The 13,634-nt window shown below is 37.2% G+C and overlaps 1 protein-coding gene across 10 annotated transcripts; it reads left to right on the forward strand.

Moving 5' to 3' along the window:
- The first annotated feature begins 8,179 nt into the window (after positions 1 to 8,179).
- On the forward strand, positions 8,180 to 12,951 carry LOC112762472 (uncharacterized). Of its 10 annotated transcripts, XM_072222110.1 has the most exons (9): positions 8,180 to 8,410; positions 8,986 to 9,030; positions 9,445 to 9,690; positions 9,813 to 10,003; positions 10,706 to 10,794; positions 11,495 to 11,576; positions 11,939 to 12,007; positions 12,275 to 12,510; positions 12,702 to 12,951. In XM_072222110.1, exons 1-6 carry the CDS (start codon positions 8,388 to 8,390, stop codon positions 11,525 to 11,527), a joined length of 627 nt encoding a protein of 208 aa, XP_072078211.1. In that variant the 5' UTR covers positions 8,180 to 8,387; the 3' UTR covers positions 11,528 to 11,576; positions 11,939 to 12,007; positions 12,275 to 12,510; positions 12,702 to 12,951. The 10 variants fall into 10 exon arrangements, with proteins under 10 accessions (XP_072078211.1, XP_025664097.1, XP_072078213.1 ...); XM_025808312.3 differs by lacking the exon at positions 11,495 to 11,576 and having other exon boundaries at positions 12,702 to 12,949; XM_072222112.1 differs by lacking the exons at positions 12,275 to 12,510; positions 12,702 to 12,951 and having other exon boundaries at positions 9,422 to 9,690; positions 11,440 to 11,576; positions 11,939 to 12,009.
- Positions 12,952 to 13,634: the final 683 nt, after the last annotated feature.

Here is a 13,634-nt window from a genome sequence, read left to right on the forward strand (position 1 = left end):
TGACTCTTTCTTTTTAAATCTCAAAAATTTTGAAAATCAAATCTTTTATTTTATTTTCAAATATTATTAGTTAGTTATTTGTTTGTTTTATTTTAATTTTAAAAGTTTGGTGTCTCTTTATTTCTTCTTTCCCTCTCCTCTTTTTTGAAAATCTCCTACCACTTTCTCTCTTTTCTTTTTTGAAAATTCTTTTACACTATATCTCTCTTTATTTTCGAAAATTCTGTTAATCAAAAGACACCTTTATTTTTCTTTTCTCTTCACCTATCTCTCTGATGAACGAAAATTGTGTGTCGGTAAACAATTTCACAAATGAATTCTTGTTGCAAGTATAGTTCTAAACCAACAAACAATTCCTCAAACAAAAATTTGTTTGTCACAAGTACAAACCCCAATAAAAATAAAAACCGAAGTATTCAAACCTCGGGTCGTCTCTCAAAGAATTGCAGGGAAGTGTTCTTATTATTGGTCATGGATAGTATACTTTGGGGTTTTGGATAAAGGACAAGAAATATGAATAACAAGAAAGTAAAAGAAACTCAAATGATAAAAGGTCTTGGCAAGGGTTTATGGTTAAGGATCTTTATCCTTGTTACTAATCACAACATGATAGTTGCAAGGATCAATCTCATTAAGTCATCCTCTAACAAGTGAAGGAAAGTTAAATGAGCTACACCAATCCTAAACCATATGTCCTAGCCACCTCACTAATTAACTTAGTAGAAGCTAGAGTCAATGGACACCAATTATCAAGACTTGTACATTAGCAACTCAATTTCACCTAAGTTACCATCCCAAGCTAAGAACACAAAATTCTACTCGAACATCCTTCCAAGCATTTAATCAAACAATTGGAAGGCTCAAAAGGAAAGCAAGGTAAAATTGCAAGAAATTTAAATCTATAACTACCAAAAGCAAGAAATTAACAACAACAACTCAAATCAACAATAAAAGAAATCAAACATAAATTGCATTAAAGGAAAATAAAAGAAACAAGAGTGCATTAACAACAAAGTAAACAAATACAAGGAATGAAATACTAAACTAGGAAAGTGAAGGTAGAGGAACAAGAAATTGGAAAGGTAAAGTAAATCAAAGCATGAATTAAACCTAGATCTAAGAAATCCTAATCTACATCTAACCTAATTCTAGAGAGAAGATAGAGCTTCTCTCTCTAGAAACTAACTAAAGCATGATGAAAACTAAACTATGTGCTCCCCCTGACTCCTCTTGAATTCTGCATGTAATAGGCTTAGAAAATGAGTTAGATCTAGGCCTGGAAAGCTCAGAAATCGCCCCCAGCGTTTTTACTTTAATGAGGTCACGTGCGAGCTGCGACGTGTACGCATGGGTCATGCGTACGCGTCGATTGACATTTTTACTTCCCACGCGTACGCATCATGTCGCGCATACGCGTCGCCATGCGACTTCATATCCATGCGTGCGCGTGTGTTACGTGTGCGCGTCAATATATGCACTCCAAATCCTTGATTTTCCATGAATTCTCCACTTTGCATGCTTTTCTCTTCACTCCTTTGATCCATTCCTAGCTTTTTCAACCTGAATTCACTAACAAACACATCAAGGCATCTAGTGGAATCAAAGGTGAATTAAAATTAGCAAATTAAAGGCCTAAAAAGCATGTTTTCATACTTAAGCACAAATTATGGGAGAATTACAAAACCATGCTATTTTATTGAATAAATGTGAGAAAAGTTGATGAAATCCACTCAATTCAGCATAAAATGCACCTCAAAATAGTGGTGTTTCAAATCTCCCCACACTTAAACCAAGCATGTCCTCATGCTAAACCAAGAAAGAGACAAAGGGTACTATTATTTATTAAATGTAAACTACTAAATGCAACCTACCTACATGTAACTATTTAAATGAATGCAATTGCTTGGTCAAAATAAATCAATTTCCAAGAAAGCATATATAAGCATAAGGGTTAAAGGTATTAACAACCAAGCCAAACCCACAATTGAATTGAGTTATTAAAAGATTTTATAAACTTGCGAGAAAAGAGATGATCATGGGTGAAAACATTTAATTGAGCAATCGAACCCTCACCAGATGTGTATCCGCTCTAGTCACTCAAGTGTTTAGGGTTGATTCACTCAGTTCTTCCCTAATCATGCTTTCCAAGATTTATTTTTCATCTAACAATCAACAATTATTTCATGCATGCATACAATTATCATGAGGACTTTATGATGCAAATGCGTAAGTCGGCCAATTAAGAAGTCAATATAAAAAAAAAACAACATTACGAGTATAGTTCTTAACCAGCTAAAATCTACCTCATCAATTTAGAAAGGTTGTCACAAAAGTTTAGAATAAAAATACTGGGAGTATAAGCCCCAGGTCGTCTCCCAACGAGTTGCTAAAAAGGGTGCTAAGTTATTAATCAGGAGTTTCTGGGTAATTTTGAATTTGGGCAATGGGCAAATAAATAATTGTAAATTAAAGCAGTGAAAATTAAAAGAGATTTATAATATTCTAAATAAAAGCCTTGACTGGGGGAATGATTAATTGGAAGTTCTAACCTTGTTGGAATTTTCTCAAGTGTAGTATAAAGAGGTCGTTATTTTCACTTAGTTAACCCTTACTAAATAAAGGAAAGTCAAGTGATTGAGCTAACTCTTATTCACAAATCCTAGTCCTCTCCCTTGGGAAGGTCTAGCGTTAGTAAATACAGAATTAGCCAACAACTTCCAATTTAACTAATCACTTGAGCATACCAACTCAAGTGTCTCTTCTTAATCAACCCCATGTGAAGTAGGGAATCTACTCCATTGACATGGATATCATCTTCGTTATTGGGAGTTTGGAATAGAAAAGAGACATGATAAATTAAATAGAATAGGAATTGAAAATTAATTAAAAGTAAAAGTAATCCTTTGCATTAACAATCCATGAAAATAATCCAATTGTAACTCTAAACAAGAATTAAGAATATGGAATAAATAAAAGAGTAAGGAAACAAACTAGAATAGTATCTTCAACGGAGGTGATGACTCTTCAATATCCAAAGCAAAAGCAATAAACTAATAAACTATGAATGTAAAAGAAAACCTAGAGGAAGAGTAATTTTCTCTAGATTTAGATCTAAAAACCTAAAACTATGCTAATGAGAATGTCTGTTAAGTCTCTGCACATTTTCTGACTTTAGTCTGTGTTTCTGGGCCAGAAACTGGATCAAAACTCGGCCCGAAATTGCCCCCAGCATTTTCTGTTATTTATGCAGATCGCGTATGTCACGCGTATGAGTCAATCACTCCTGCGCGTCATTTGGAGAATTTCCTTGTCATGCGTACGCGTCAGGCACGAGCACGCGTCGCAGCAAATTTCTCCATATCGTGCGCTCGCGTGAGCCATGCGTGCGCGTTGATGCTCGCTGGTTATCTCCTTAGTTTCTTGTGTTCCTTCCATTTTTGCAAGATTCCTCTCCATTTTCTAAGCCATTCCTGCCCTATAAAGCCTGAAACACTTAACACACGGATCACGGCATCGAATGGTATAAAGGAGAATTAAAATACATAAATTAAGGATCTCTAGGAAGCTAGTGTTCAATCATAGAACAAAACTAGGAAGGGATTGTAAAATCATGCAAATCATATGAATAAGTGGGTAAAGACTTGATGAAACCACTCAATTAAACACAAGATAAACCATAAAATAGTGGTTTATCAACCTCCCCACACTTAAACATTAGCATGTCCTCATGCTTAGTTCAAGGAGATAAAATAAATGAGTAGGGAAAAGTAAGACTCATGCAATGCCATGCAATGCAACCTATGTATGAATGCAACTATATGCTAAGATGATTTTGCCTACTTGGTTTAAAAATAAATAAGTTCTTCAAGACAAAAATAAATCAAATATCACTAATTAAAATCATACAGTAAAAATAAGTAGACTTGTAAGAACACAGATCATGAAAGCAGAGAACATAGAATCAAGCATTGAACCCTCACTGATAGTGTATGTACACTCTAATCACTCAAGTGTATAGGGTAATCACTCTAGTCTTCTCTAGTTATGCTTTCTAAACCTTGTTCTTCACCTAACCAATCAACAAGTATTTAATGTACCAATGCAAACATCATGAGATCTTTTCAAGGTTGTAATGGGGCTAAGGTAAAGGTGAGGGTATATATATGGCTAAGTGAGCTATAAATTGAATCCTTGATCAACCTAAGCTTTCACCTATACATACACTCTTTATACTTTTAAATTCATGCCTAGCTACCCAAAATTCTCACTTTTACATTACATACTCATGCATCAACTCTTCTTTTAATTTGTATCACACATGCATTGATCTTTTATTAAAATTAACTTAGCATTGGGGTAATTTTGTCCCCTTATTTATTTACTTGTTTATTTAATTGAATATTTTTGGATTTCTTTTTTTTGAAAGCATAAAAAAATAAACATAACATTATCAATGCACATGGATTTTTAATTTTTCTGGTCTTACATGAGTAGGTACCCAATTTCCTAATATTTTATCATTTAAGCATTGTACACTTTCATTAACCCAAGTTCCCACAGTTTTTCCCACACTTAGTTGATACACAATCTCTATCTTAAGCTAACCAAATATTCAATTTGGGTATTTAATTATTATTCTGCTTAAGGCTAGTGATGTGGTAAAATATCGAACAAATGAGAATTTAAAAAGGCTCAAAGTAGCTAACAAAGGTAATTGGAAGGGTAGGCTATTTGGGGTAAGTGAGTTAATAATCAAATAATGGCCTTAATCATATGCATGCATATAACACATTAAACATTGGACATATAGGATGGAACAAAATATAGATTACAATCATAGAGAAGAAAAACACACAAGAATAAAATATTATGGTTAAATAATGTAACCATGTAATTAAGCTCAAGTCTCACAGGTTGTGTGTTCTAACTTTAAACCATGTTCCAATTTACAGTCTTCAAACAAATTTAGCGCAAAAGTTTAATTTGAATTAGTGAAATTTTTCAAAAATATAGAGTCTTAAAAAGAAACTTATTATTTTTCAACCAAATAGAGCATGCATGCAAATACTTATTACTATGCAATCGATCCTATCCTAAACAAAAGAAAAATAAATAATTTATTGGTGCTAAGAAAGAGAAATTACCTCCAGAAGTCAGGTACTGACCGACCTCCCCAAACTTAAAGCTTGGCACCGTCCTCGGTGCCATCAGTCAGGAACAAAGGGGGGCTGGTAGCAACATCTCCACAATCGGGACCATCATGGCTCCCTGTGCTGGTAAATGAAGTGGAGTCTGGGGTGTCTGGGTCTTCTTCAGGTGGGTGGTTACCAACAAGTAGCTCCTTGAGGTATGTAAATCGGCGCTTGTGACGGCGCTCTCTTTGCTTTTCCTGCCGTTCAAGTCGGTCTAACCTCTCAAGTATCTGATGGAGCAGTTGGTTTGTTGAAGGTGCTTGTGATGTGGAGGGAGAAGGAATATCTCCGGCCGGTTCTGCAGTCCGGCTAGTAGTGGCTGCTGGAGGTCTGATATACTTCCCGTTAGGGACGTACTGATCATCCCGTGGAATCATGGTCCCAGTGTCCCTAGCTCTGTAGGAGACTCAGGCTGCTGAGACTAGATTTGAAACCAAGGCGGGAAAAGGTAGATTGCCTGCAATCTGTCCGTGTTTCATAGCATGCCGGATGTGTCTTGGTAAATTGAGAGGCTGGTCTGTAAGGATACACCAGAGTAGGACAGCCATATCTGCAGTGAAGGAGGACTCGTGAGTGCTCGAAAAGACGTAATGGGACATAATCTGTGCCCATACTCGAGCCTCCAAGGTGAGTGCCAAAGCCAATATGCCCTTAGGTCGGGATCGATGGTATCTATAGATCTATCTGCTGCTAGGTTGTGCTATAACTCTGAGAATAGTGTCCCAGTCAAATTGGTATGTCTGGCACTTGAAAGAGACTTTTTGGAATGCGTCCAATCCTTCTGGAGCAGGGGGAAGATCTAAAGCTTGCTGAATAGCCTCTTCAGTTATGGGGACTTGCTTCTGACAGACATAGACAGACTGCATGGTTGGCATGTGAAAATTAGAGTAGAATTCGACTACCCATGAAAGATTGACCTGCTGTGGCTATCTCCGTAGGAATCTCCATTGTCTATGTTCAATGTGGGGCTCAACATACTCAACAATGTGGGTAGGGAGGATGAGTAGGTGCTCATTGTTGTAGTTCCTTTCAGCCAAGATGGGGAACATCTGCTCACAGTAGCGGTTAGTGAACCGCGCAGTGTCCTTTGCTGGAAAGGCTTTCTCTTTTTCATCGACCTTGATAATCCTCTTGACTCGCTTTGTTGAGGGCTTTACTGCTGTTAAGGATTAGAGCTAAGGGTTAGAGCAAGGAAGGGACGGTACAAGTGATAATCAATGCTAAGGTAAAGAAGGATGTCGTTAACACATGGCCGCGACTACATGTGATTAGTTCATCCATGGAAATATAGCAAGTGCATATTATGGCAATTAGATGCAAGATATTTATTGGTATTCTGGCAAAGGCATAAGTAGCATAGATCAAGCATTAATTGCCCAATTTGATTATCAAGTGTTTCAAACTAACAATCTGTTTGTATTGACAATTATATTCAATCAATAAAATATAAAAAAGAATTTTGTGAAAAAAAACAGGCATTAGAGTGGAAGAATAGAATAATTTAAAAATGCACAATGCCATACGAGCTTTTTCACAAACACTTAGCATCCATGGTAAATATGTTATGGAGACTATGAAATTTGAACATGCAAGCAACCCTAAGAATTAATATTAATTGTCAAACAATTCCTTTTAATAATCCACAAGCAAAATATAGAAGAAAACAGTCACCCAATAAAATTTCTAACACCAAGTAATATAATGCAAAAAGAAAGAAAAAGAAAACATAGATAATGAAGGTAAAAAGGAAAAAGAAGAAGAAAATAGAAATTAAAGTAATAATGGAAAAGTAAAAGGGGAAGAAGAAAAGAAAAAAACCTTGATGAAGAGGGTGAAGAGAGAAAGAAGAGAGGAAAACGTAAGAAAGAATAAAGGAGAAAGAAGGGAGAAGAAAGAATTAAGAAGGAGGAAGAAAGAATTAGGATTAGGGAAGAAAAGATAGGAATTCTGGTGCTGATCTGGATAAACTGTGCAGCGCATGTGACGCGAACGCGTGGAGCACGTGGACGCGCGGTTTGCGCTATTTTCAAGTGATGCGTACACATGGGTAACGCGTACGCGTGAAATGAATTGTGCCGTTGGCGCGAGAGCAGCCTCGCGTACGCACAACTCTCTGTTTCATACGCACATTGCCCAAATGTAGGGTGACGCGTGCGCGTGAGGGACGCGCACGCGTGAATGGCCTGTTTTGTAAAAATGACGCGTACGCGTGGGTGACGCGTACGCGTGATGGGTTTTGTGCTTCCAGCACCATTCCAGCCCCACTTCATCATAACCCTCTGCCATACACCCCTTTACGTCGATTTTACAGGGTCACGCGTGCGCGTGGGTGACGCGCACGTGTGGGAGGCTGATTTTTCAAGTGACGCGGACGCGTCAGGGACGCGTACACGTGGGCGTATTTGTGCCTAAGGCACGCCTTCAGCCACACTCCCGCATAACTCTCTGCTCACTACAAGAAAAAAGGCCTATGGCCACGCTTTTTTCTTGCCACGCTTCAAAAGCGTGGCCAAAAGTGGTCAATGGCCACACTTTTATGAGGGTGGCAATAGATTAGAGATTTGGCCACTTTTTTATTGCCACGCTTCATAAGCGTGGCGAAAAGTATCAACGGCCACGCTTTTGTATGGGTGGCAATTGGTTAGAGAAACGGCCACGCTTTTTTTTGCCACGCTTCAAAAGCGTGGCCATAGAGAGAAACAAGGACGTTTTGAAAGCGTGGCGACAGGGTTTCATTACGGCCACGCTTACGAAGCGTGGCCATATCCCAGTACTCTTTTGGCACGCTTTAAAAGCGTGGCCAAAAGGTTCTTTTCTGCCACGCTTCAAAAGCGTGGCCGTAGAGCAAAACAGTGACGTTTTAAAAGCGTGGCGAGAGGGGCTCCAACCCATTGACCCTAACCCGGCCCCTGACCCGGCTCCCAACCCGGTCCCCAACCCAAATACACTAACCCTAATCACTCGAAACCCTAACCCTGGAAGAGCGCCTCCCATTACCCTCGCACTTCGTCCTGAACCCTTCGCCCTTCGCCCTTAGCCTTCGTCACTCGAAACCGCTCATCGAATCCGCTTATCGCACTGTTAATCTTCGTCACTCGCCCTTATCCCTTCACCCTTCTTCATCTTGTTAATCTTCATCTTCGTCTTCCGCTCATCGAATCCGCTCATCGCACTGTCTCCTACCTCGGTGACCTTATGGCCTCCTTCAATTCAAAGATGTCCGTACTCTCTCTCTCTCTTTCATAAACTCTTCCTCACTTCAATTCTCTCTTTGATCGCCGTTTCGTTTACTAGCTTTTGATAATTAGGTTTTTCTTTACTTTCCTTCGTTTTTGATTGTTATTTGAAAGATGATTTGCGTGTGCTTGTTGATCTGAGGAAGCTGTAGTTCCTGTTTGAGAATGACTTTTGCTTCACTCTCATCTTGCTCAATTCGCTTATCTCTCACTTGATTCCTTTGAACTTATTCTGTCGTATTCGTGAGACTCGGTAGATTACTGGATTTCAGTATCCTGCTAGGCTTCTTTAATTATAGCTAATTAAGTGGCAAACATAGTCTTTGTGAATAAAATTTTTTACTTCAGAATTCGTTAGCAACTGGAATGTAGGTATCGATCATAGTTTTGACATAAAGGTTGAACAGTTTGTGTGTGTGTGTGTGATCAAGTTAAAAGGATTGTGCAGAATAGTTAGGGTAAAATTTGCTATTGTAGATAGTAGTGAATCAAGTAATCGTGTTTTTAAGTTTCTCTAAATTGAAGCATAATGTGTTCTTTTGAATCTTTTCTTTCAGCTCAATGCAGAGAAGAGCCCTTTTCAGTGGACTTATGCGACTCAGGTGTGTTTGTTTGCTGCTTTCTTAAGCCACTGCTTCTTGAAAACGCTTTGTTTGTGGTGAATGTTGATGAAAAAAGAAAAAATAATAAAGGAGAAATTGTTAATTCCAATAGTTGTTTAAAAAGATGTTGTTAATTATGGCCTATTGAACTGGCATTCTCTTCATTGCCATTTGACTTCTCTACAAAACCCTTTGGACATGAATTAGCAATCACCTGACCCAAGCCAACCATTCATTAAGTACTGCTGTGACTTTATGTTGAAAGTTTGATCGTATTGTTTTGATTATCAAGCAAAGGATCGAAGTATTGATTATATGTTTTGGGATTTGTTGGGATAACTATTTGTGCTTAATTATTTGTTGCCGAGGTATGATCCACGTTTTCTCATAGGTTTCTTATGCCATTTCTTGAAGAATGTCACAAAACGACCGCCCGGAGGCGCCGTCCCCGGCGACAGCGGCAAACGGCTCCGCGGCGGTGAAGGAGGAGAATCCAGCTGCGTGGGCGTTGGTTTCTTCGAGCAAGGCTGAGGCTGAATCCGAACAAGGAGCACAAAGCGGAGGAGTACGAAGACTTGCAATTGATGTACTGCCCAGCGGTTTTCACCGAGCTGGAGAGGTACCTTCCACCGAACATGCTCAATGTGCGACGAACACAAGGTATATGCCCCGCGCAGCGTAGACCAGAGTATGGTGCCTCTTTCTTTCTTTCTTTCTTTCTTTCTTTCTTTTAAGTTTTTTTATTTTTCAGTTAATTTTCAGTTGAGGCTGGTAAATTGCAGAATAGTAAACCTTAGGATTCCTTACAACGAACAGATTTCTCCAACTGAAATTTGCAGTGCGCTTGGATCTAATCAACTTCTTCCGAGAATTTATATCGCTTTTGTGTTGTTGGTCGGAATTCTTCTGTTTAGTTCTCTTTTTGTGAACGTGTCTTTAATCTGGTCGTGTTTGGAAGCCCCTTCTTTCACTGGTAATTTCTTTTTCTTTTTAGTCCGTACACACATACACACACTAACCAAAGAAGTAAAAATTATGTGTTGCTCCGAGCTGAGTTAATTTCTGTCTTCGTCATAATCATTTTACTTTGTTTACTCATTTGTGCAAAGGGGTTATGTTTAATTGTTTTGCACTTATCTTCCATTTGATGAGATTTATATGAATACTTTATTTGTTAACCTTTTATCATAAAGTTTGGAGAGACACACTTGGATTATTGTTGCACAACAAATTTTATTATGTGAAAGATGTTCTTTTGAAATTGGAGTTGTGATCTGATCCTTTATTTTAGCAAATCTAGTTTTTCACCTTGTTAGGATGCACCCACCAGATACCATGACATCCAATCCAAGCATTGGTGTAGGGGAAGATTAGTATGAGTCGTCATATATGAAAGTTTACTTTGACAGGCTTTTCAGTTGAGGCTGTTGTGGTCAAGATCAAGCAACACACAAAGATTGTGTTTGTTTGACAATGGATATTTGGTTGCTGAGATTTTGCATTTGATAGATACATATTTGGCTGCTATAAATTATTTTAACATTTCTGATCTTGTTTATATATTTTATATTGACTGCTTGGGTGATTCCTTACAATGAACAGATTTTTCCAACTGAAATTCGCAGTGCGCTTGGATCTGTTAATCAACTTTTTATATGTATTGGGATTCTTGCAGCATTAGTAGCCGGTTTGCCTCTTGTTCCAGCAGTTTGCCACATCAATGGAAGATTTGGAACCCTTACGACTGTTCCAATACACCATATGGTTAGTCTTATGAGATCTCTTCTTACAAGCTTTTATAGTGTGCGATCAATTAGTCTTTTCACAATTCCATCACAAGATTGTTAAGAGATTTGGAACCCTTTCTTTTTATCTTTTCGTCAACCTTCCTTCCTTTCTTGTTGAATAAGAGGAGATAGATTGATGTAGTTTTTTTTATTTAGCAGATATGAATACTTTTCAAATGGTTTTGAATATTTTAAGAGATGGTTAAGTTCGAGTTAGCTATAGATACTATCATTTTAAATTTGCTTGATCTGGTAAATTTTGTGGTTGAATGTATATTAAAGAGAGATTTGAGATGACAATTCATATATCATATCACAGAAAAACGTTTCATTTTTATCAACTCATGATTAATTATTAAATGGGTCAACATCCTTAAGCTTGCTTTGTTATATGCTTATTAAAATGGAGTTCTGTAAAACCATTTAATTTCTTTATTTTTTTGGGGGATTAGGACTCGAGGTTATTAAAAATGAAGATTTTGTTCCATGCTTTTTCTTTATTTATTACTGAAATGAAAGTTTCTTTCTTCTGGTGTTAAATGACCCAAAATGAATAAGTTCTTTTTAGCTGGAAGGCAAAATTCTAATAAGTTATTTTCCTTCTCTTCTCTTTTGGCCTCAGATCTTTTCTTGTTTTTACCGAGACTTCCTCCTTGTCATGGTTTTGGAGATTGCAGGAGGAGTCATGGATTAACTTGCAAGCCCTATAAGTCCAGTTTTAGAAGAGAGATAAATTGAAATCCTTTAAAAATATTTGAGGTAAAATTAAAACTTGATATAGTTTTACTCTCTCTTGATTAGTGACTACTGTAATACTATAGGGTAATTTCTGACTATCTAGATTGCATTTGCACCCGTGTAGTGGAGACACTTCTCCCATTTGTATTACCATGTTGCAGTTATGAACATAACTTTTCTTGTTAATGAGTTGGTTTGAAATCTATAGTTTTGTACAGAATTAGTCATGTTTTTTGGTTCAGGGTTTCTTTAATAATTGAAAATTATGGATCAGATAGTTTTGCATTATATTCTTGATTATTTAGAGTTCACGTATGACTTTCTCCAATCATATGATATCTAAATATTTCTTTGCTTTTGCATTGATGCATTTATTCTTATAGAGCTGCTCATGTTTATTCGGAAGCTAGGAGGGTGCATGCTTTCAATGACGTTATGTCATCAAATCTAAGGTGAGATCGAATCCTTGTTCTTTTATTAGTGTTTCATTTTCTGTGCTCTTCATTTTCTATTTGAGTGAACATTTTTATTTTAATGTATTAATAGTACATGAATAGTTGACTCAAGCTTCCTGTACAGTCTAAACCCCAAGCAATATTATATATATATACTTGATTTTCTGTTTGATTTCTCAAGCTTTCTGTTTCATATGCTGATTCCTTTCATGATTTGTTAATGTTGGACACTAGATTTCTCAACCAAGTAAATGTGCAATGCAGGTTTAGTCACACAAAATTCTAAATCAACTGGATATGGGTTGCGGGGTCAGTATGGGTGGTGGTCAACTGGATATATTCTAAGATCTATATATGATCTTGCTTGCTTAGAGGATGAAGTTGATTTCCTTACAGCTCAATCAGAGCAAGACTGACTGAAAAGGAATAATGTCAAATTCTGGCATGTTTTTTGATCAAAGGAAATCAAATTGGCTTTCCTTGTTGGAGGAGGACTTCAGGTAATAATGCTTGTTTCCTTTTCTTTTATTCTTTAATCTTTTTTTAAAGTTTTTTTACAAGATAACACATGTTTTGGTTTGCGTCTTTGAGTAATAAGCTAAAAGAAAATAAAGCTAGTGTTGCCTAGAATGGAAAGTGAAGCTTCAAAATAATTTATCAATTTTGTATTTGGTTTTGCCATCTTTTGCAGGTAAAAAAGTTCACAAATATTTCCGAAACAATTATGTATGATCTAAGGGAAGAAAGTTTAAGAGGGCTAGAGGAAAGAAGAATAGCAAAGGACTTAGGATTTAAGTTGTATTATTTCTGTATTTTTCTTCCGTTTTTAGTTTTAGAATTTGAACTCGAGATTTATTTTGTATTGGAGTATTAGTTTTTTAATGTATAAAACAATTATAGCAAAAATTATATATGTCACTAATTATTATTTGATTTGTCTTGTAATAAAAATTGCATATTATATTTATAAGTTTGATAATAAAAAAGAAATGAAAAATTTATATTTTATATTGATGAAGGTAAAAATTAGAAAAAGGATTTTTTTTTTAAATTTTATAAGGCTATTGCCATGCTTTTAAAGCGTGGCCGTATCTCTGGTTATGGCCACGCTTTAAAAGCGTGGCCATATCTCGCTATCGCCACGCTTCAAAAGCGTGGCCATATCTCTCTCTATCGCCATGCTTTGAAAGCGTGGCCATATCTCTCTATCGCCACGCTTCAAAAGCGTGGCCATATCTCCTACATACGGCCACGCTTTAAAGGGTGGCCATTTGTAAAAAGCGTGGCAAAAGAAAAAGCGTGGCGGTAGGTCACCAAAAGCGTGGCAATAGAGCAACCGCCACGCTTACATACGCCACCCTTTCAAAAGCGTGGCGGTAGCTCAAAAAGCATGGCAAAAAGCTATCGCCACGCTTTTTTCAGCTTTTCGCCACGCTTTAAAAGCGTGGCAATAGAGCTGTTTTCTTGTAGTGGCTTCTTTTCTTAATTGTTTCGAATGCACATATGATGCGAACGCATCTGTGACGCTTGCGTGTCTGGTACACGAAAATTACTTCACACTATGTAATTCGGCACAACTAACCAGCAAGTGCACTGGGTCGTCCAAGTAATACCTTACGTGAGT

The sequence above is a fragment of the Arachis hypogaea genome, chromosome 17 (assembly GCF_003086295.3).
Source record: "Arachis hypogaea cultivar Tifrunner chromosome 17, arahy.Tifrunner.gnm2.J5K5, whole genome shotgun sequence".
In the NCBI taxonomy this organism is placed as follows: Eukaryota; Viridiplantae; Streptophyta; class Magnoliopsida; order Fabales; family Fabaceae; genus Arachis; species Arachis hypogaea.